The sequence below is a fragment of the Caenorhabditis briggsae genome (assembly GCF_000004555.2).
Source record: "Caenorhabditis briggsae complete genome, chrV, whole genome shotgun sequence".
In the NCBI taxonomy this organism is placed as follows: domain Eukaryota; kingdom Metazoa; phylum Nematoda; class Chromadorea; order Rhabditida; family Rhabditidae; genus Caenorhabditis; species Caenorhabditis briggsae.
The window spans coordinates 8216161-8240020 of NC_013488.2; the positions used below are offsets into that span (position 1 = coordinate 8216161).

Genomic DNA, 23860 nt, shown 5'->3' on the forward strand with positions numbered 1-23860 from the left:
GACAACTTTTCGAATTTTTACTTTATTTTACTTTTCAAATGTGCCAAAATAGTTTCAATAGCACAAATATTAATCCAAATGCATACAACCATCCGAAAAAGTCAATTTAATTGAATTTTTAGCAAAAAAATCAAACTTGATTAAGCCAAGGGTGAAATTTTTTTCTAAAAACGACCTCAAAACTGTTTTTTTCAACAGGATCAGCATCTAGTGTGGATTTTCATTTAATAAGAAGAAGAGTCATCTTGAAAAATGATGATTTGCTCTAAAACTTCGAAATTTTAAAAAAACTGGCCGGCCCGCGGGCCGGCCATCTTTTCCACAAGTATGGGTTTTACGGTACTGGAAATGGTGGACCAGTATAAATTTTTTTGAAATGTTATTGGCACTAGTAGAGTAGGAAAAAGGCAAATGTGCTGAACAAACTTGAATGAGCCTCGTGTCTATTTTTAGAAGAAAACGAAGAATGATTCCAAAAGTAGGCTCAGAAACTTTTAGAAGGATTTTTGGAAGTTTATGATGTAATAACTAAAAAATTGAGATGCATTTTCAGATTTAGTGGGCATGCAAAATAGAGATCTTTGATTTTGATTATAAATTTAAACGAAATGTGCAGAATTTGGAAAATTAGAAAGGGTTCTGAAATTCAATAAAATTTAAAGCTCATCTATGTAATTAACTTCTGAATTCTAAGCCCCCACTACTATTTTATCCCAAAACATGGCATTGTATGTGACACACTTTTCCCATCCAATAGTACCAAATCAGCATCCGCGTGACCGGACAACTATAGCAGCGAAACGGTTTCAAAAGTTACGAAAAAGGATATGAGGCAGAATGAAATTGAATGAGAAGGTCCTGTTTTGGGGATTGAACAGAAGACGATGGCTGCTTGCTCGTCCTTGGGGCAGGTGTCGATTTGGAAGTGACACAACTCATCAAAGGACAATACATTGAAAAGAGACAGGTGGTAGTTTGAAGAACAAGAATAAGGAGATGAAGATGAGGGAATAGATTGAAAAAATTGTGAAGAAAGAGGGTTTTGTAAGATCCGAAAGTAAAAATATGCTGAAGGGTTATTCAAATGGAGAAAAAAGAGGTGTTGATTGGTCAACATCACGCTCTCCATATAAAAAGTTGGGTAAATACTTGAAAAATGAAATATGGGTGGTATAGATGCTGACCTAGATGTGTGTCCTCTCAGATCCTTGAAAATAAATAATACCATAATCGAATATCCTATAATATGTATTATTCAAATCTCTTCCTTTCGAAGAAGGATAAGATTAATCGGATTTGAGGTTGCGCCATCATTGTAGATTTGAAAACGAAAAAGAGGAACATTTACTGAAGGAAGAATTCATCTTCAGGAAAAGAAGAAAAAGGAAAGGAGAAGGACAGAAGGAAGAGGAAGGAGAAGGTGACAAAAACATATGTACGTTCAATTAATCTTGTTGCGCAGGAAGGAGAAGGAAGAGTCCCCGATGAGTGACAAGAAATGAAACACAGACGATTGTGGGTAACAGAGAGAAGAGTAGAAGTTTAAACAGAGAGCAAAATGTGTAGATGTAGTAATTGAACCAGGTAGAAAGTTCATCAAGAGACCAAGAGTTCTAGAAATAGAATCTTCGAAAAAAAACCAGATGACATGAGAAAACAAGATTTTCTGGAAAGGCAATGATGTTTTGAAGAATTCTTGTTGAGTGGATAGATACAGTATACCTGGTTTTCGCCAAAACAAGAAATCAGAAAAGATAATCTTACATGGTCAGAAAAAATCTGACAAATGCTAAAAACACTCTAATAGAAGTCGACCCTTTGCTTTGCACTTTGAGCTCAATTCTCTCAATTTCTATGAAAGATATCAGAAATATGTCAAATGATAAAACGTTTTTCATAATATTATCAACATTTTATCAGCTGACATGTTTTTCTTGTTTCTTATAGAAATTTAGATAATTGAGCTATGTTCAAGTATAGGGTGGACTTCTATTTGTGTTTTCACGATATTTCAGACACCCCAGAATTCGAAATTCGTCTCAAGACAAAATAATAAAATGTACAAATGTATAACTTAAGACCCAGTGGGGGTGGTCGAAACGAAACGCAACCCGAACTCTTTGAAATTCAATCCTTCGGTGCTCGTATCGGACTTACGGACATTCACTTGAAGACAGCTGATTGTGTATTGAATCCATTGGATAACAAGCTTTCTCCCTTTTTCCGGAAAACATTGAATTTTTACACAAACAATGCAAAACACACGGGTTGCATGAGCATAAACGGTTTTGACAAACCGTACTCTCTTTTTTGTTATTACCCTAACCAAACAAAAAAAACCAATGCTCTTAAAAAGACTAAATGAGATAAGAGCAACGAGGGGTTGGAGGGTCCGATTTGGAGCATGACACTGGAGCAGCAGTAATACTCTATTAACAATAACACAAAATAAAATAAACATTTCGGAAGAGACAGGGCAGGGTTTGCCCCTTTTCTGTGCATAGAATAAACATTTTGGGCCTGGAAGTGGAAATAGGAGAACTGTTTCAATCGCGGGGAAAGAAATATTCGTAATGTAGAAGAATGTAGAAGTCACTAGGAAGTTTATGATCGAGAAAGATCTATTGAGGATGTATAGTCAATAACAACATATGTTTTGAATTTTCAAATGGAATGCAACACAAGTTGTACATATTTCGATGAGCAGAAAAATATATGAATCCTAGCTGGTCAAAAAACTCAGTGGTTGGGGAAAAAATACTTTAATTTGTATAAAGTTTGATTTTCGAAACTATAAAAAATGAACAGACTCAAGAATAGAGAAGATTGAGGGAGAATAAATCAGGCTCGAAAAGGTGCCCAAAGCGGACCCCATGCCATAGTTTCTTTAAGAATATATATATTTTGGGCCGGGACTTGGCGTAATTGGTTCGGGACCTGGCGTAATTAATCCTAAAAGAAACTATGGCAGATCCCGTTTTTCAAGTATAAAATAAATCTACCGTATTTCCTCTAATATAAGTCAAACCAAGCCGTCAACTTTGAGCTCAATTATCTCGATTCCTGAGAAAGGTATCAAGAATCTGTCAAAACATTGTTAATAATATGATGAATAGTTTATCAGTTGACAGTCTTCTGATATCTTTTCTAGGAACCGAGATAATTGAGTTAAAAATTGACGGCTTGGGTTTACTTTATTTATTTTTGGGAATATACGGTCCACAAAATTAACAGGTTTAGTTGGTATTAAGAATAGCAAAGATCGAGAAAAATGAATCTATAAAAATAGTTTTAATGAGAGTTGAGCACAATATGTTGCAGCTGTGACATGCCTACGATTTGGTTAGTGGTTGGTACAAGCTCCAGATGTCTCTCGGTTTTTTTAGTTTATATCTAGGTCATAATAAGCACATTGAAACAATTTCAACTCTGTTCTGTGCTAACTCGACGTTTTGCAAAAAATTGAAAAAAAATCAGGAACTGAAAAGGGAGATACATATTTCCTCAGAAGATCCTTTTGAATCCTGAAGTTAACAAAGTGACTCACATTTTTAAAAAAGCGTCTCCGCCCACACTTCGAGAAGTGATTCGACTGTTGCGCGAACAGGTACCATTATTAAGGAGGCAACTATTATTAGCAAGTTTCGATTTTTATCAAATTCAAAAAGACATCATCTACCACTTACAGTACTCCTTCTTCTCCTCCAGATTCTATAACAAGTCTTGTACAATCCACTTTGCTAATTCCACCTCGAGGATCCGAGACATCCGGCGAGAATGGTGAAGATTCAGAAAAAAAAGTGACGACGACGGCGGTTTTGAAGAAGAAAAAGAGGCGAAGAAATGGAAACAAAAGTGAATTTGCCGGACTAACAGAACACATCTGGTTTCGATTGAAACCTCATTACGTATTGAATACAAAAAATATATAGATATGAGGAGCAGTTGGAATTATTTATCTTCTTGTTCCATGCCTAGAAAAATAGGGGCTAAACAGAAACAAATGGTCGCTTGTTGGCATAAAGTTCAAATGAACTGAAATGAGTCATAAAAGAGAAATGGAGAATATAAGGAATGGTTTTTGAACAGAGGAATGTAGTAGTAAAAAGGTAGTGGTGGGAGGAAAATAAAATAGAAAAGTAAATGGTTGTTATAGTTTTAGTTGTGATTTGCCATCTTTTGAGTAATCCCCCCGGTTTCTCGAATTTCGATATTTCTAGCGACATCAACATCAACAAATAAATAACATAACGTAGGGAAATACAGGACTAAAATCAGTGTTTTGTAATTTTCAAAACCACTGGCTAATGCGCGGCACTCTCGGTTTGAAATCTGAATCCCACATAATGTCCGTGTTTCCGATTATCCGGTTTAACCCCTCTACACTGGTCGCCATTTAATCGGTAGTTATGCAATTTGATATATAATATCGAAAATTTATATATAATTTTGCGGTATTTTGGACAAAAAATAAACGATGTGCCGAATGACAAAAACAGTATTCATGACGAAAGGACGTATGGCCATATATACCATTTGAGTTTTTTTCACATTCTTCATTGTGGCAGTCAACAATGGGTGGGAAAATAAGAAAAAGTTATGGAGATGAAGAAATACAGAAAAGAACATTGTGCGGGTAATTTGACGAACATTTATTCTGTATGTTTGCCTGAAAAGGAGATGGGGAGGACAGAAGGAGTAGTGTTTATTTGATTTGGGGTTAGAGAAGAAGGGGACTGATTAGTAGTGTTGTTGTTATCAATGAGTGGTTTGGAGAGGAAGGAAGTGAAGAAGAAGCGTTTGGAGTCAGGTATTCAATATCTTCCAGAATTGATATATATTTTCAGAGAAGAAAAACTGATCTTCTGTAATTGTGGTAGTGTTTTCTGAATAAAAAAGCTGTAAACCTTTTCATCCTTGGAGGTTTTTTTTCTGAATTCTGAAATGATCAGTTACCGTAAAACCTGTAATAGAAGAGCCCTCACACTGAGCTCAATTATCTCGGGCACTGTACGAGATATCAAAAATGTGACAACTGACAAAATCATAATGATATTATGAGAAACAATTTATCAGTTGACACTTTTGAAAATATGAAGATTAGGTTTTTGAAAAAATGGATAAAGCTAACAAAACTGACCTGAAATTTTGTATCTACATTTATTTAGTTTCAATTTTTTGTGTCACAAAAACATTACTGACAGATCGGTTCATCAAGAAATGGACAGGCTATTCGCTGACCAGAACCGTAGAACTGCAGCGGAAAATTAGAAAAAAAACATCAACAAGTACAGTAATACCTGGATCAAAGTGTAATTTCCGGCTTCACCTTTGCTCTGTCTCTCTCCTGCTATACTTTGGTTTTATTTCATTTTTTGATGAGCCGACTTCCAGATGTGTTGGTCACTAAATGCGTTTTCTTTTATTGTCCCCTTGCCAACCTCATAAATCACATTTACGATTTTTACACATTTTATGTACAGACCAAAGGTAACGATGGTACAAAATCGCAAACTATTTTTCCAGACAAAAAGGCATGAGAACACAATACAGTTCTCATCAGTTTCTTGAGAACTCCCCTATACCCTTCTACATCTATAAAATGCCCTTTGCATCTAAAATTTTGCTATTCTTCGTTACCATGAAGTACTTATTTTCGTTTTTTGTGTTATCTACTTTTGTCATAATTTCTATGGCTCAATTCGACGACATAAAACCTTGTGTCATCTGCGATGATCATTGGTTCTTGGTACCAACTAGTTGGGAGAACATGTCCAAGTATTTGGTGGGTTATTTGTTTAGATGTCATTTGAAATATTCCTTTTTAGCGTGGAAGATGCAACCGACTCGACAAAGAAATCATTTGGCCGTGCCGGGATTTGGTGGATTCAATGGATCTTTGGGAGCAGTATTCCACTCTGTATCCATATATTGTGGAGTTGCACAAACAGGCGTGCAAAGTTTTCTGTTTTTTTTCAATTTGGAGATCTGATTAGAATAAAGGAGATAATCCATACTCGGAGTCTAACATATACCGTAAACACTATAATAGACCCGCATAATTTTAGTTCATTTATCTCTGTTCCTGTAAAATATGTCAAAAAGTTTTCGACAAAACGTTTCTGATTTTATGATAAAAATTTTGTCAGTTGACCACTTTTTGATATCTTTCCCAGGAAGCGAGATATATGGGCTCAAAGTTTGCGATTTGGGTGCCCTTCTGTTAGAGTGTTTTCTTGTGGCAATGAAGTGTTTTTTAAAATATTCGTGACTTTCTGGGTGTTCAGCAGAAACTTTGTAATGGAACTTTTAGACAGGAATTGAAAGTCAGAGGCTGAGCATAGATAGTGAAAGCTCTATTTGGATACCCGTGAATGAAGCTGTCCTTGTAAAGAGCTCAAATTTTAAGTTTCTCCGGCGTTTTTTATCTTCTAACAAGACACTATTTACACAATAGTGAAGAAAAATAGTACAAACGACACTCCGATATTCCGCACTGCTAAACAGCGCGCGCGTTCACCGAATTTATTGAAAAGTGTAATTTTTCTCATCTTTTTGAAATAAAACTCCCTCTGCACTTGGGTTCAGGCGAGGGGGTCAGAAAAAGCGCCCCAGCAAACTCGTAGGCCAGAAGAAATTTAATAATTTTAAAATGAACGCGGGTTTGAACTAGATCATGATCTATTTCTTAAAAATCAACGGGTTGCAACGCGCATATTCTCGCTCATCGTTTAAAACTGTGATACTCAGCCAACGAAGTTCGGCAGCGAATTGAGAATTTTTGAAAAATTTACTGGGGCGCGCTTTCTGACCCCCTCGCTTGAACCCAAGTGCCTCTGTCTAATTAATGTTCTTTAATATAATTCTTAGTCGATTTAATTTTCTTGTAATCTTATCTTCTCAGAATGACATCCCTCGTTGCATACGGAAGTGACAGTGAGCAAAGCGGAGGCGAGGAAGAAGACTTTTTCGGAAAACCAGCTGTAGAAGAAAAAGAACAAGAAGAAACAGTCGAAAATACAAAGAGAGAAGTGAGTATTCATATATTTGAATTTTTAAAAAATCAAAAAGTATAGACAGAACCAAATCAAGAAGAAAATCCAACAACTTCTTCTTCATTTTTCTTCTCCGAGGGTGCTGAGGAAGGATCAAGTGATTCAGACGATGACGAAGGAGAACAAGCTGCTCCGAAGAAAAAACGACGACCTGGAGAGTCGGTGACTGAGTTGGACAAAGAATTTGTTTGTTTGGTTCCTGGAATCACATTCAAGGTTTCTTATTTCAGACAAGTTCAATTTTTGATAACGATTATGCACGAGAAGAACGAATGAATACAAATATGCTGAGCCGGCATGTGAATCTATCGGAAAAGCCAGCAGAGAAGGAACGTAAGAAGTCGAAATTCACTTGCAAGTAAGTTAGATTCTAAAATTCTCCACATATTCATTTTCTTTCAGAAACTATCTCAAAGGAAAATGTAGATTTGGCGATAAATGCCGCTTCTCCCATCCTGTTCATAATCGATCTTCTGAAGCTGTCAACGACGTCACGATCTCATCCGAAGCGAAATTCTACACTACAGAGACTCCAGAAGCACAAGTGTTCCACTCAAAGAAGTTCAAGTCTAGTGCTGGTCAATAATTCGGTGTAAATTTCTTCATTCAAGTAGTGGGGAAGTAAAATCCTGAATATTTACAAATATACATTATTCAACATACGTAATAACGTATTTTCAAGAGGTTTCAAGAGGTACAATTGGACATGGAAAAGCAATTTTAGAATAAGATCATAATATATGGGATCGTCGCAGTGCACACAGGAATCTGATTTTCGTTCGAGTGTGTTCCTCGTTCTTTGGGTCACAGTAAGCATTCATAAGAGCATAATCAGCACATTGTGGTTCGATGTATGCCAGTTGGAAGACGATCTCCGGAGGGATTCGCTTTATTAAAAGACGTTTGGCTTTACAGTCCGCCGATCCAGCGATAGCTTTGATAAGCCGAACGATTGTGTTGACAACGGTACAGAGGACGCCTGAAAACAAATAATTTATTATTAAAATTAAGAAATCAAAAAAAAAAAACAAATCTTTTCTAGTTTCTCTGTGTCTATCTGGAAACCTGAACTTTTTTCTAAACAAAAAATGCTTTCTCCAACTTTGTTTATTCAACAACTCGAATACGTTGAAGGTTGTGATCACTTATACTCCAATCAATACCATATTTTAATGATGTCACAACCAAATCTCATGCTCAAATCCCAATCGGACATCGCCTATATCCGAGCTCTTCGGAAGGCCCAAGTGTTTCAACAGTTAACAGATTCTACGACTTCTAATGAATTCGCCGACGACGTCTTTGTGGAACTGGGTAAAGGTGAAGAAGAAGGAGCGAGACTAGAGCCAATGTACGTCAATTTTTGGGTTGTGGGAGAAGAAGAGAAAAGGTAGTCGAAGAAACTAACAATTAGCGATGTGGGGTTTTCTCTTTTTGCTTCTTCTCTCTTCGCTTCACGAGCTTCTCTTCCCTCTTTTTGCAGATCAAAAATAATTCAAAGAAGGTACATTTTGAGGTCTTCATTCTTCTCACATCATTTTTCCATCAATAAATTTATATTGTTTAGACTTTTCGGTTTCCGTATTTTCCAATTAGTAAGCCAATTACAGTTCTAGTTAGGTGTTTTGAATTTTTTAAACGATTTTCAGGGCTCTGCTGTCAAGTATCCGATCACCTTGAAAACTTTGGAGGGTGTAGAATAGTAGCCCTAGATTGAAAACTCTGCATTCACAGAATTTTTTGAAAATTCCTTGTTGTTCAGCTTTTTGTCGATTTCTGAAAGACACTTTTTCCAGTACAAAAACGATAAAAAATGTGTCTTTAGAAATGGGCGAATAGCTGAAAAACTAGAAATTTTCAAAAAATGCTGTGAATGCAATTTTTTCAATCTAGGTTTGTTTTACATCCTCCAGAATTTTCAAAGTGATCGAAAACTTGACAGCCGAGCTCCAGACTCTTGAAAATGGTCAAAATGGCCGAAAATCAACTGAAAAATATTTTTTTGTATATCTTATTGACTGGAACTGCATATCGTTTTCCTTATTTTCCAATGGTCAGAAATAATTAACTCTGTATTTTAGTCATGCGTTTAAATACGTTTTCATTTTTCAGCTTGGCTGAAGCTAAGCAAATTGTATCAACTGTCAACGAAATCATGGCTTTTGAATTGGACGAGGAGGAACTTTACGTGTCATCTACTACTGTTAACCCAATCGAGGAATTCACTGGAGTCTACCTATCAGACGCTGCTTTCAAATTCTGGTTCGTCGTCCTTCTCATATGCTTCCTGTTCATTTCCGTTGGAATTTTCCATTTCTTTTGCACTGGACAGAAGAATGTCACGAGACGGAACTCACTGGACAAGCATTCTCGAGAAGCAACGGAGACGACTACGATGGAAATGATTTCAGAAGAAATCGAGATGGACGAGGAAGATGACGGAATGGGAGAACCGAACCGTATGATGATTCAGGAGTTTTAATACTTTTTTTATATTTTCTTTGCATTATTTTTTGGAACTTTTTTTGGAAATCACAACGCCCACTTGGCATGAAATGATAAATAAACCTGTTATTCTGTCTCAACTAATTGCGGTGTTTTTTTTTAAAGCAAACTGAGAAAAAAAAACAACGAGTCACAAACCTTGCCGAAGAATTTTGAACAATCGATTAACAGTTCTATCCAACATCTGTCTGAGAAGGAACACCCACTTCTCCCGACGTAACGGATCCTCTGGCTCTGGTGTCATTGCTGATGTAAAATCAAATTCAACTAGCGGAGGTCCGTCGTTGATCAATCGATCGAGAGTCCATTCAGAGATGAGCATAACCTGAAATAACATTTTATGAGGGATCTAGCGTTACTGATTCAAGCGGAATGCTTCAACACTCACGTTAGCCATCAATCGAATAACGGCAGTCATTGACAACGGGTCGAATCGACCGTCTAGCTGAAGGTTGCCAGCTTCTTCACTCAACCAAAAGTCCATCATAATTTCATGCATTCTTATGATCACGTTGAGATCATCCATCATGAGCATTCCGAAAATCATATCAACTTGATCTTTCATTATTTCGCCACACCCGCCACCCACTATCTTGGTGATGTAGAGCTGAAAATGTCGAGTTTCAATCAAATATTCGAAAAACTGAGCAATAGAGTTGACATACATGAATCCACGTATTGTATTCACTGTGAATGTTTGCATGTTCCAGAAGTCGAAGCGCATGCGGACTTGTCCACGATTGTTGGCACATGTAATACCAGGCGTGCTTCAGCTTCGTCGAATCGGGAATCTGTTAAAATTGGTTCGTTTTTCCAGTTAAAAAATCATTCTTCATACCTCATCTCTTGTCACAAACGGACACAATCGTCTAGCTGCACTGAACGCAGTGCATGTTATATCTGGGAACACAGGAACTCGATCTGTGAGCTCATGAATCATTTCGTTGCACGTCGATAGAATGAATCTCCACTTTGGAAGATTCGTATCATCTGCAATTGAAGCCGACGACGACGACACACGTTTTTCGAGAGCGTTTTTCATTGTCTTGGCTAATAGTGTTCTCGCAGGAGATGCAGGTGCACAATCAACCCATTGAACAAGACAAACGAATAGACACGGCATAGACTCCAATGCGTGAATGATGTTCTGAAAATGTAAAACAATAACAATTTCAAATAGGGTTTATCTTACCGCCATATGCTCTTCCGCAGATTTTCGATCGACTCGGTGCTTTTCTTCATTGTGTTCTTCTATTAACAACTTCCCCATACTTGGAAGCGCCGCTAATATTGCCCCGATATTGAGACTATTGTTGTCAGTTGACCAGAACGGATTTCCCTGTTTCAACAGTCCGAGATAGCGTCGAGCTTTCTTTCTCGAAATTCTAGGAAGAGCACAGTTCATTTCATTCCATGTTGGTTCTAACGGCTCTTTTGGTTTCTCCTCTGGTTTTTCTTGATTTATCCTCTCTGCAGGTTCTTCAACTTTCGGCGGATCTTCAGGTGTGCTTTGCTGTTGTATTGGAGGTTCAGCAGGTGTTTCAGACGTGTCCATTTTTTCTTCCGTTTTCTGTTCATCACCGGGCATCTCTTCATCGTTTGCTGTTTCGTTTTTTGTTTCCTTATTTCCGTCTTCTTCTTCTTCTTCTTTTTCTTTCTCCGTGCCCGATTCTTTCATCTCCTTGACCACTTCTGGCTCAATGTCTTCTTCCTCCTCTTCTATTTCCTCTTCTATCCCAACTTCTTTGTTAATTTCCTCTATCAGTACCTTTGCTTGTATTCTCATTGCCTCCAATTCTTCTTCGCTTTTTTCTTCAGATTTGTCTTTTCTCGGAACACGTTTCACATACCACATCGACCATCTATAGAATATCGAATCAGCAATTGAGATTTCACCGGGACCACCGTTTACCAAGAGGCCGATAGACTGAAAAAAAGTAGAGATAAGAGTTGACGCCGTCGACTTGACCAATGAAAACTCACCAAACCCGGAAATTTTACAATGATTCTCGTAAGAAGTAGGAAAGTTTCATCGAATTTTTTAATTCTCTCATCAAGACTGAGTTCCGATGGATATTGAGCGAGTTTACTTTTCATTGCGAATGCCTTTCCAACTTCTAGAAGTCTACCTTCGGATATCAGAATTGACATCACTGCATCGAAATCCTCACAATCGTCTCCGTTCACTTTTCGAATGAATTCCTGATAGAATTCTTCATTTTGCCCGAATTGAAGATTCATAACTTGTTTAACAGCATTGAGCAACCTATCAATGTCCGTATTCTCTATCAACTTCTCATCAGAATCCGCCAAAGCAGTCAAACTCGCAGTTTTCCTCATGTATTCCCGCCGACGATGACGTAATGGATTAGCAGCTTCTGAGCCAATCAAAGGCTCAAGAGCATTTAGAACAGTGAGAAATGAAGCGTTTTGCCAGGATATATCGGCTACATCGAATAGCTGAAATTAGGGGATAATTGAATAGGTTGACATTCAATCCACTTACCATTGTCAAATCATTCAACGCTCGTTCCATTCCCTTCTGTACATCTTCCGCAGTAACCTTCCCAAAACTAACTAAATGCTCAATAATTTGAGGAAGTTTTTTGTAGAAGAATGTCGTCGACTGCCATCGAAAATCCAACCGGTGTTGTTTGGAAAGATGCAACAAGTTGTTCGACTCTTCACACTTCAATAGAATCGCCGCGTGTAGAAGATCAAATACGACGTCATCACCAGATACTCTCATTATATCAACGAAGATTTGTACAGTTTCTGCCATTTGTTTGCTTGTTTCATGGCATCGAAAGCATGCGAAAATGGGAACTAGTATTCTTACGGACGGATTCTTGAGATCGTATGCCGCCAGACCATCAGGAGTATACTCATATTTTGTTGGTTTGCAATTATCTTGATGTTTCTCGAGTATTAGGTCTAAGAGACCAACCGAAGATTCGTCGGGGCGCTCAAGTTTGGAGAAAGCCTCCGAACAGAGAACTAATTGTCGAGTAACCTCTTCAGAAGACCTATACATAGCTAGAAGAGGTCCACAGAGGTTATCGTGAATCAAAGTGTTCAAAGCTTGAAGAGGCTTGTGATATGGCGGAAATTTAGTTTCATACTCAATCTGTATAGTCTCCATTTCATCTTCGTCGGAAAGAAGTTCCTAAAGTATATACAATTTCTGGGGTTCCAAAAAATACTCAATTTACCAGAATCAATTTGGTTAAAAATACAAAGGTTGGCAAAATAACGGAGATCAAGGAGTCGGCATGTTTTGGATCGTGAAACGATTTTATTCTGAAAGGAATGTAATCTTTCCAATTTAAGTGTACTTGAAAAAAACTCACTGTACAAAGCGAATCATTTCGGTTATCAGTTCGCATAATTGGCTTTTCATATACAACTGATCTGATTGCGTTCTTATGACACTGAGTAGAACTTGATTCCAGGTTAATGACTGGAAATTGAGATTTATATGCAGGATGAACAAATAACTAACCTGATCTTCAACTAAATCTAAAACGTGTTTCCGAAAATCTTCATCAATGTGACTCCCATTGTAAGCAACTCGGACCAGAATGTCTGAAAAGTTGAAGTTCTAGATAGGAATAGAAAACATAGTTGAACGAACCGCATAGTTGTTGATTTGAAAGATCCGGGAAGTCTGATGGTCTTATTGCAAGCGAAGCCTTGCTGAATTTTTGTCGTTTCTTGGCACTAAATGATTCCCGAAGTAATTCGACATAGTCGAGCGCTGCCTTTATTTTTGAAGAGTTAAATATAGAAAACTTTTGTTGACAAGGTTAGAAAACTTTAGAAAACTCACTTTAGTCGGTTTATCAATTTTCGGTACGCTTATGGTTAAATTGTCCACAGCAATATGCATATTATTGAGCCAATCCGCTGGAATGAGCTCCAAAAAGTTTTGCGCAAAACTATTGGAAAAATGTTTTCTACAGAACGAGAGAGAGAGAGCGCGCGAATCTGAGAGACGCATGCGTAGACATAATGCGTTTTCTCTTCCATGTATCGTGTACTCCTCGTGGGCAATAGAATAAAATGAAGGGAAGTTCAAAAATCAAGAATATAAAAAAACAAACGATGGTAATTATTTATTTAGCGGCGAACCGATGGGGAAAACTATGAACCGAAATTGGGAATTCGAAGGTCAGAACAGTTAAAAATTTTCTGAATTCCGGAAACCTTCAAATGTTCTGTTTTTAGTCAGACTCGTTTGATAATGCATAACAACTTTTGAAATGGTACATATGTACCTGGTGTCATGACACAGTGTATTTTTCCGGAAAGTTTTTGAAGATAATTTTTTTCCTGTGTTTTTTAGGATGGAATAGGGGCACCGCTGAATAGCAGCTCAGCAGTTCAATTTGAAGCTTTCGAGTTGAGACTAATGATACAGTAGTGTTACGGTATGTTCGCGTTCGAGCGCATTTACAAGCATTTCCAGAAAAAAAACGCGTCATAAAGATCAGAAAAAATTTGAACGAATTTGAAATTAAGCAATCTCGCCCATATGGACATTTAGGGTTATTATCAAATCTTTATTTGGAAGTGGCTGTTTCCCTATCCTTGAATATATTTTTATAATTTTTAGTTCATGTTCTGTGTACAAGATTTTCTCTCAAGTGATGGCAGATTTATTTCGACTTTATTCACAAAGACCACAAGTTTTTTTACACTTCTTCGCCATAATACTCTGATAGCTGGCTGATTCACATAGGGATACAGTTAATGAACATGATCTGGAAGTATCCACGCAGCTAGGGACAATACCAGTGCTCCCTTCGACATCTCTCGGAGAAGAAGGGTTGACTGTGAGCCACTCTCGAATGTCATCTGAAAATGGAATTTCTATTCAGCGAATATGAAAACGTGAGATACCTGGTACTTCTGCGAAGCGTCTACGATTCGAATATGTGACATCGTTCAGTGACTTTTGACACCAATCACAAGTAAATCTACATATGCTGAACATAAGACCAGCATATGTTGGTTTAGAACAAAATTTCTCATGGTATTTGCATGTCATTGACACATCTACACACCTGCAATCAAGATATTCATTTGTTTTGTTTGGGCCGATTGGAAATATTTCAAAGTGATATTTCAAAAGAGAACGAACTCTCATGTTATATCCGACCTGGAATTAAATCGCACTTCTCCTCGAACAATATTCAAGGAAAACAACAGAAGAATTGGGAGCATACAAGCAGCAAATGAATTCATTTGTATGTGTTATTTTGTTGACGAACTTCATAATCTTATTTTTATACTCTTCTCCAAAAGATAGAAAAAAAAATAAATTGTGTGTACAGCTTTAACTGAAGAATTGAACAAAAAACAAACAACCTAGAAAAATTAGATATGGTGCAAATGGAATACCGTATTTCCTTGGAAAGAAGCCCACCACCAAAGTCGTAAACTTTCAGCTCAATTATCTCGATTTCTGTGAAAGATATCAAAAATATATCATAATATCACGAACATTTTATTAGTTGGCATATTTTTGATATTTTTTATAAGAATTGAGATAATTGAGCTCGAAAAACAAGTATAGGGGGACCTTCTATTAGAGTGTTTAAGGTATTCTGACAAAAAAGAAATTTGAGGAGAAGATTATTCTGAACAACTGATAGTGAGGAAAGATGGTTATGTTGCAAATATAATAACATCATTAATTTTTCTGATAACCTAAGACATCATAATTGTTTGTTTATAAACTTCAAATTAAGTTAGGCGTTTTTTGATCTATTGATTGATTTTTAAAGTTATTTTCTTAAATTTATGCTTTGGTTCTCAGAAAAGCTCCCCCTAGCATTGTTTGTTGAAGTTGTTGATTTGTAAAATTACAATTCTGAGAATCTACTTTTTTGTTAGGACTCATTAGAGAAAGTCTGGCCAAAAAAGTTGTATTTTTTTGGAAAACACCAATGCTTTCCTAAAAATGAGATAATATACGAATCCGTCAGATACTATTATTATATTGGTACAAAATAGTAGGGGCTGTGGAAAAGAAAATCTGGTCATTGCCAAACTACCGTAGTTAGCAACTGTTTTTGCTTTATTATTGTTTTTCTCGATTTTTTCAGGCATTTTTTGATTTAGAAACATTTTATTTTCCGACTCGTTTGGAGTGTTTCAACATAAAAATTGTCGAAAAGCAATAGTAATCGAGCAAAAAAAGACCGAAAATTTTAGGTTACAGTGGTCTTCTTCACGACAACCGTTGGCCACGCCCACAAACTTCCATCGTCCACAGCTCTAATTTTTTGTACCAGAAAAATATGAGTGCGAATAAAAGAAACTGAGAAACAACATCGGCACACAGATTGAACTACAAAAGATCAGATATAAAAGTGGTCGGGCGTCATTCAATATAATATGATCACCGCGGTCTGAAAATTTGCATGAGCCGTACTAAAAGTTGCTTAATCTATAATCCCTTAACATAGTGACAATAAGAGTAGCTGTCAATTAGGCTCCCGCCATTTCATAGGACACAAAAAACACTTTTTTTGAATGCCGTTTAAACACCTTTACTTTCAATCAAAACATAAATTCAGTTGTCAAGGTAACTCAAAACACGCAGGGGAAGAATAAGAAGAAGAATAATGTGCTTATTTGATATAGCTCAAACGGAAATTGATGCAGTATGTGTCTCTTCTTGATTTTATCATTTTATCAATGCGTGCGTGAACTGGTTGGAAAAATGGAAGCGAAGAAAGTTTTTCCAATTTTATTAAATTTCAAACGTCTTATCCTTGTGGATAACTCTCTGTGTTCACCTACTCTATTTTTTTATCAGCTACTTATCTTCTATCAGGTTCTTTGGGGACCACTGACGTTTTTTTCTGTTTTTCCCATTCCCAATTATAAAGTTGTTCGATGTGTAGGCGTCGGCCGTCAAGCAAGCTTCCAACGGTTGCCAGTGCTTCTTCTCCAACTTCCAACCCCCTAATTAGAAATTTCGAAATAAGACAGAACCCTACATTCTTCATTTCACTATACTAAAAATTCATATCTATCAAAACCCCATTTTCTCTTTTCACATTAGAATTAGAATTCTCAAGTTTTCAAGTATCGGTGGGCTGGGTCAGTGTAGTTATTCATCTAGCAAATTTGTCATTTGTCAACACTAGACAAAATTCATTATTTTCTTATTTCGAGTGTATAAATTGCCCTGAAGCAATTTGGACACGAGAAGATCATAGAACACATTCAATCCATAAACCACCTGAATAACATCATTGCCACTTTAACTCATATTTCGTCAGCTGCTGGAATTTCAGTCAGCCATTGTAGATTTACTAGACCAACCTTTTGAATGAAGCATGACGACTCGTGTTTTTTTATGTTTCACGAAAACAACGAAAATTTGAATCTTCAAACATTTTAGTTACGTTTTTCGTATGAAAACAAAAAAAAAATCTTAACATGCTTGTTTAAAAAAAGACTGGTTGGAAACCACCGTAACCTGAAATTTCCGGTACTTTTTTTTCTCGAAAGAGAAAACAATCGTTTGCTAATGACGGTAGTTCGGCCGTGGCCACCAGATATTCTCTTCTACAGTTCTGGTTTTCATACCCGCATGATACTGGCTCTTAGACGCCCAGGTGAAGAAAAAAAAGGAAGTTAGTTTAACCTGAACCACAGCTAAATTGCTTCATTCCAATGACGAAAATTTCTTGGAATGGTTTTCAAAATGACTTTTTTACATTTTTTGTTTGGCAACCTTTTGTATTTCATCCATCTCTGGTAATAGTTCGATCCTGTGGGCTCTTTTTTGCTCTGCGTAGTCCTTTTAAGTCGGTATACCATGAAAGTTGTATTAGAAGGCCCCTCCAATTGAAGGACCCTCTGGAAGTACCTTAGAAAAATAAAAGGGTCGGCCCTTTTAATACAGGTTTTACGTAATAACGAAATAAATTTCCAAAGTCCACTGAGCTGTCATATCGTTTTCTAGTTGCTTCATATACAAAAGAGATTTTTCAGCTATTCTCATAATTTCAGCTATTCTTCAAATTTTCTATCAATAATTTTGTTCTTTTTTTCTTCTCTTGACCCTTCCCTATGTTTTCATACTTACATTCAATAACCACAACTCCCTTCTCTTTATTCTAAACAAATTTCAAAATCCACCTGCTGACCAGCTCTCTTTCTCCCCACTCTTATCTCCTCGACTATTGAACTTAAAGAATGACGACAGTCATGAAATATATTATCGAGTTTTTCTTCTACATTTGTTTTCAAATGGATGAACATGAGCTTCTGACTGTATCTTTTCAGTACTGACGGGAAAAAATGAGCCAAAAAATAAATTCAGAAGCACAAGTAGGGTTCTCTGAACCGCGGTCACTGCTGCCCTGAAAAGTTATGTAGCTGTAGTTTTTGATTCCAGACTTCAGGATCTTCGCTTGTTCTCAGAAAATCTCTCGGATCCCATAAAGACCGCTTTCGTTGTGCACTTTTACGGTAGTTTGGCAAATTATAGGTATTTTGTATTCAGTGTCTGTAGGGAAGATACATTTTCCGATCCAGTATGAAAAACAATGAGAGTTCGGTCTGGCCAGATTTCTTTTGTGATAAAAAATATCGAGGTTTTCCAATTTTCAAGCCTCCAAAAGCGATCGGTGTTTGGTGGGCTTAGAGGAGATAATTTGATTTGGATGTTTTCAGAAAAAAAGATTTCTAGGTAATACGTAATAGATTAATAGCTTGCGCAGAAAGTCAAGTCTTTCAGAATCAAGTCAATTTTTTTTTCATTTTCCCCAGCACTTTTGATTGAATCGAAATTCAGGAAAGAACACGAAAGAACACTGACTCATTCCAATTTTCAGGAAATGAACTTATATTGAATACCGGTCTATACACATTGGTATAGCAGATGTTGAACTTTATTCGTTCCCGTGATTTGTATCAATTGTATGTATGCCGTTGATATAAATCAGCTGAATACGTTTTTTATGTCATTACTCGGGAAATTAGTGATGTAAGTTAGATTTTTGCAACTTGTCAGCTTTTCTTTCCGCCCAATATTTTTCGAGAACTATTTCGGTTTTTTCGTTTACCATATCGCCTTTTTTGAAACAGTTTTTAAAAAAATGTAGTAGCTTCATTGTAGGGATAAAGATTTTTATATCGTAAACACTCTATTACAAGGCTACTCATCCAGTCAACTTTGAACCCATATATCTCGGTTTCAGTAAAATATATCAAAAAGCAGTCAACTGACAAAACGTTTATCATAATATTGAAAATGTTTTGTTGGTGAACTGCCTTTTGATACCTTGTACAGGATCCGAGATATCTGAACTTAAATTTGAAGTGGGTTGATCTAATATTAGAGGAAATACGGTAAGACCTTCTCAAAAATCGAAAATTCCTTTTCAACGTTTTCTAATCAGATTTGCCTATAAAATTCCTTTTCATATAAATTATGATCTGAATCGGGTTTCGATGTTTTACACGTTCATCATAATGTAACATAATGATGATCGTCAGCTAGCTAAAGTTTCTCCTAGTTTTGTTTCCTCAACACCTATCAAAAATATCAAAAATCCAAGTGCTACCCTTCAATTATTCAGTCTAATGCTCTTTCGACAACCACCTGAATCCGTATATGTGCACGTAAATCTCTCTCTCTCTCTCTCTCTCTCTCTCTCTCTCTCTCTCTCTCTCTCCTTTCCACCAACTCACCTAAATTTTCCAATTTCCTTTTTTCAAATTCAATCGCATATTCCCGCCGCCAACCTTCATATAGTGGTTGTTGTGACTTTGTGGCGTCATGATATTTAAATTCAAGACCAGAGTGTGCAGTTTTTCTCATGTTCTCTTTTTTTTTCGAGAGTTCTTCTTAGAAAAAAAATTTTCGAGAGTTCTTCTTAGAAATTTTGGATTTTTTGAATTCTGGTTGACCAAATAATTATGTATTCTTCTGACTGTCTGGTCTAGTAGACGGGAAAATCGAAATTCACACTTACTTTTTTTTTATTCTGATAATCACAGCCTTCAAACAGCACGTCATGAGGTTTATCTGTTGCTCCATGATTCATTAAATTTTTCTAAATTATAGCTCTCGATTTGTAGAGATATTAAAATCATTCGATATTTGATCACTTGTTTTTCACGCATTTGAAATTTAGCTTTTTTCAGCAAATCGGTAAAATAACTCATTCAAAATGGGTGCATTGTGCTCTTCGGAAACATATATGCTCGATAAGGAAACCTACAAAAAACAGGTAAAAAGAGCCTAATGAGAATTATGAGAAGAGGATTTTCATTTCAGGTGGAACATAACAAAATGATTGAGCAAGATTTGGATAAGGACCGAAAACTGAAAATCTTAAAGTTACTCATCCTAGGCAAGATAATTTTTAGATTTTTTTCGAGTTAACCAGTAACTCAAAAAGCTATTTTTCAGGACCTGGAGAATCTGGAAAAAGTACAACAATTAAGCAGATCAAGTGAGATTCCAAAGCCCCTGTTAATATTTCTTATCGATAAATTCAGAATCATCCACGACGAAGGCTATAGTGTTGAAGAAAAGTTGATTCGACGACATGGAATTTTCATGAACATTCTGGAAGGAATTGAAGAAATTCATTTAGCAGTTGGCAGAGAAAACAAATCATATAAAAATCCATTATCATTTGTAGGTTCCTTATTTGTTTGAAAAAGTGAGGATTTAGAAAGTTTCTAGGATCACATCCACGAAGTTCGAATGTTCACAGAGAACTTCAAAAAGGCAGACGAAGCCGACAAAATTTTAGGAGCTGAAGTGATAAATGCCATTCAGAAGTATGTTAAAGATGAGACAGTGGCAATGATGTTACGAGACAAGACTGTCTACAATATTGATGATTCCACAATTTAGTGAGTTCTCTTCTATTTTCTCGGTCCACTAACATCCGCTAATCTTTAGTTTCCTTGACAACTTTTCTCGAATTATTCAAAAGGATTACTTGCCAACAGAAGAGGATATTCTGAAGAGCAGAGTTCCAACATCCGGTGTTATTCAATACAAAATTATGCTCAAGAATTTCAATTTCAAGTGAGTTAATTTTTTTTAGATTAAAGGTGGGAGGGGGACATGAAATAGCTATCCCGCAAACTTTGGTACATAACAGCCCCTTAAGGAATTGAATTTGTGAGAAGAATATTGAAGATGTGGTGCGGTTACCGACTGAGGCCGGCGGGCGAAGCTTGAGCACAAAGCAAGCCATAAAAAGCATGTTTTCAGAATCTTTGACGTCGGAGGTCAACGAGCCCAGCGTAGAAAATGGTTGCATGTATTTGATGATGTTCATGCTGTACTTTTTATCACTTCTCTATCAGAATATGATCAAGTTTTGCGGGAAGACGCAACAGTGGTATTTGTGGAGATTGAACAGCAATTCTTGAAATTTTCTTTTTTTTCAGAACCGTATGAAAGAATCGCTGAACTTGTTTGAGAAAATCTGCAACGGAAGATATTTCATCAATACAGCTATGATCCTTTTCTTGAACAAAATTGATTTGTTTGAAATCAAAATCAAGCATACGAATATTACAGTGGCATTGACAAGTTATAAAGGTGGGAATGATGTAACAACACATGATGAAATCTGAAAAGGTTTTTTGTTTCCATTCTAATTATGATGCAATAGTGTATTTCCTCATTCATCATTCCCTTTCCAGGCCCTCAAGAACGGGACAGCGCCCTCGACTACATTCGGAAGCGATTCGTTTCTCTGAACAAAAACAAAAAACGTTCAATATATGAGCATGTGACGTGTGCAACAGACACCGAACAGATTCAGGTGTGACTCACAGCTTCTGATCTGAAAAATAACTGTGTCTGGTTTCAGGTGGTCATCGATTCTGTCATAGACGTTGTTATTCAGCATACTATGCAAAAAGTTGGTATTCAATGAAACGGAAAACCTTGTTGTACAATTGATTTTATTTTATCATGAATCTTTTAATAACATTATCTTCGATGTAAACCATTCGGGTAATTGTGAACTTCTTAAGATTTGTCTTACTGTATCGTATCTTTTCTTCTTATATGCCTTTCATTCAATGTATTCTTATCAAAATGCTGGTATTTCATGGTATTGGATAGAGGTCACAAATGGGAACTGAACAATTTTTTGTATTTTATTGTTATCAGTAGGAATCCTCGATAAAAAGTCCTGATAATCAAAAACTCGTCAGTTTTACTTCTATGAATCTTATTATTTACATAATCAGTTTTATGATTTTGAAAGATTTATGACAAACAGGAAAATTGGTTTCATAACGAGATGACGTTACAGTTGAGTCAAGCGCTTTAAAGGGCTAACATTTGGAGTGCGAAAATTCAAATAACTCATCAGTAAACTGGCCAAATTTCAAACTATTCGATCAACTTTGAGCTGAGCCATCGCTTGTCAAAGTTGCCTTAACTCATGAAAATTATAACGGCGTGCGAGAAACATCGTCTTTGGACAATCATAACAATACCTAGACTTGAGGAATCGCGAATCAAACTTAAAATTACAAAAACCAAGACATAATTTTTTCCAATACTGTAAATCTTGAAATTTTTTGGTATTTTACATGTTTTCTTTTTTATTTTTTTTTATTTGCACGTACGCTGCCTGGTTTCAGCAAAATGTTCCACACTGAACCTATCAATTAGCGACCTTTACCCCCCCCCCCACTATCTGCTCCCGAAAAGCCCTCTTATCATATCATTTTTCCCTCCTTTCCTGTTCGCTCTTATCAGTAATCAGTCTCCATTTCTTTTGGAAAAAAAATCATTTCGTCGAAAAAAAGTGATAATACTTCAAAATCATTTATTGAAGTTTGTGTTGATACCGCGTTTTGACAGAAATGTGATTATTGGTGCATGATGGAGAGAGTGGTGGAAGGGGGCAAATGCTCACAGAGCACACTGTCTTGGGACAACTGGTGTCGTATTAGGATGGGACGGCAAACTGCTCAACACGAACTCCGCGATCTTTGATTCCGACTGCACTGATTTTTCTCTTGTACATGTTATCTGAAACGAGAAAAATGAAATGATTGGAGGATGGCCAGATGTTTGGGGTCTTCCCAGTGGTCTCAGTTATCACGCCATTCTTCCATCAGAAAAAATATCGAAAGATGGCCAGAGGGAAAGAAAATAGATAGAAGACGAAGAGTAGGACGGGTTTGTTGTGTTCATTCAGTCAATTAATAATTGACCTAGATTTTGAATTATGGGAAAACAGGATTGATTTTATAGTTTTAAATATTATAGATTTAACTTGAGAGCACTATGAAAACGACTAGACATTTGAAAAGTCCCTTGGAAGTCCCTACTCTCTTTTATTTTCTCAACAACCTTATATCCAGTGATGAAATAACATGTATTTTTATTTTGACTAACCTTTTCCTTTGTTGTGCTCTTCTTGGGAAGCGAACACAGTATCGAAAAGGTAAAGGACGAAGATGAATACGCTCAACACACGCTCCAGCATTCTGTCGGGGTTTGGAGGGGCTTCTCTGAAATTGACAATCTTGGTTTAGGAATTTTTTATTGAAATAAAAATGAACAAGTAAAGAACAGAGCAAAGGAACCAGATGACCTCCCCAAACAATCAATTGTCGTTTAAATACAAGACGGTATTGGAGGAGGTGAATAGTAGAAGGAGGTGGAGGCAAGGAGGCGGGGGGGGGGGGTGATGTTTGCAAAGATCAGAGAGAGAAGAAGAGAATGGCGAGACAGAGAAAAGAGAAGTGGACACAGAGAAAGATGGGTTCAGATGGGAAGATGCGCATGTGAGATACACGTGAACGGTATGAGAACGGATAGAGAAAATGAGAATGGGGATACTGTGGGGAATACGGAGAATCGTATTTTAGAGTTAATAAGAATTGACTGGGTGTTTTTTAGAAAATCGATTCAGAGTTATTTCTGCAAAGTTCGAAGAATAAAGTATCAGAGAAAACGACCGGGATGATTTTATTTTTGCCAAATCTATCTTAGGGTTCGAGTCTCAGGAAATCCGTTTAGAATAGTTCAATGGGTCTGAAAGTCATAGTTAACGATCATGGTAAATTTAAATTACCAACTACTAAAACTGGGATTCTGGGCAGCGTTCATAATAATTTATTAATTTAACTACTTATATAACCGTTTATTCAACCAAAATTCTGGTTCGGGTCTTTGGAAATCTGTTTAGAACAGTCCAATCAATTTTGTACTTTATAGTGGAATATCAATTCAACTACTAATAACTGTTTATTCAGTCAATATCTGCATTTCGAGAACT

At 36.6% G+C, this 23860-nt stretch overlaps 6 protein-coding genes across 6 annotated transcripts; 3 read left to right on the top strand and 3 right to left on the bottom strand.

Annotated features, from left to right (window-relative positions):
* Positions 1 to 5641: 5641 nt before the first annotated feature.
* Positions 5642 to 5996, top strand: CBG08549 (the record flags this gene model as incomplete). Its single annotated transcript, XM_002636217.2, has 2 exons — positions 5642 to 5785; positions 5829 to 5996. 2 exons carry the CDS (start codon positions 5642 to 5644, stop codon positions 5994 to 5996), a joined length of 312 nt encoding a protein of 103 aa, XP_002636263.2.
* A 909-nt stretch (positions 5997 to 6905) lies between these two features.
* CBG08548 lies at positions 6906 to 7641 on the top strand (the record flags this gene model as incomplete). The annotated part of the gene is made up of 4 exons (XM_002636216.1): positions 6906 to 7031; positions 7077 to 7241; positions 7286 to 7413; positions 7458 to 7641. The coding sequence occupies 4 exons, from the start codon at positions 6906 to 6908 to the stop codon at positions 7639 to 7641; spliced, it is 603 nt and encodes a 200-aa protein (XP_002636262.1).
* Positions 7642 to 7786: 145 nt separating this feature from the next.
* Cbr-lin-25 lies at positions 7787 to 13449 on the bottom strand (the record flags this gene model as incomplete). The annotated part of the gene is made up of 13 exons (XM_002636215.1): positions 7787 to 8034; positions 9699 to 9885; positions 9949 to 10167; positions 10226 to 10351; positions 10399 to 10707; positions 10753 to 11487; positions 11544 to 12020; positions 12067 to 12726; positions 12773 to 12860; positions 12911 to 13020; positions 13063 to 13145; positions 13195 to 13321; positions 13390 to 13449. The coding sequence occupies 13 exons, from the start codon at positions 13447 to 13449 to the stop codon at positions 7787 to 7789; spliced, it is 3429 nt and encodes a 1142-aa protein (XP_002636261.1).
* Positions 13450 to 14229: 780 nt separating this feature from the next.
* On the bottom strand, positions 14230 to 14807 carry CBG27015 (the record flags this gene model as incomplete). Its single annotated transcript, XM_045237365.1, has 3 exons — positions 14230 to 14417; positions 14463 to 14626; positions 14722 to 14807. The coding sequence occupies 3 exons, from the start codon at positions 14805 to 14807 to the stop codon at positions 14230 to 14232; spliced, it is 438 nt and encodes a 145-aa protein (XP_045098815.1).
* Positions 14808 to 19759: 4952 nt separating this feature from the next.
* Cbr-gpa-8 lies at positions 19760 to 21493 on the top strand (the record flags this gene model as incomplete). The annotated part of the gene is made up of 10 exons (XM_002636214.1): positions 19760 to 19819; positions 19867 to 19942; positions 20002 to 20044; positions 20091 to 20232; positions 20281 to 20453; positions 20503 to 20631; positions 20821 to 20950; positions 21000 to 21153; positions 21258 to 21379; positions 21428 to 21493. The coding sequence occupies 10 exons, from the start codon at positions 19760 to 19762 to the stop codon at positions 21491 to 21493; spliced, it is 1095 nt and encodes a 364-aa protein (XP_002636260.1).
* A 1029-nt stretch (positions 21494 to 22522) lies between these two features.
* On the bottom strand, positions 22523 to 23065 carry CBG08543 (the record flags this gene model as incomplete). Its single annotated transcript, XM_002636213.1, has 2 exons — positions 22523 to 22605; positions 22975 to 23065. 2 exons carry the CDS (start codon positions 23063 to 23065, stop codon positions 22523 to 22525), a joined length of 174 nt encoding a protein of 57 aa, XP_002636259.1.
* Between the last annotated feature and the right edge of the window lie 795 nt (positions 23066 to 23860).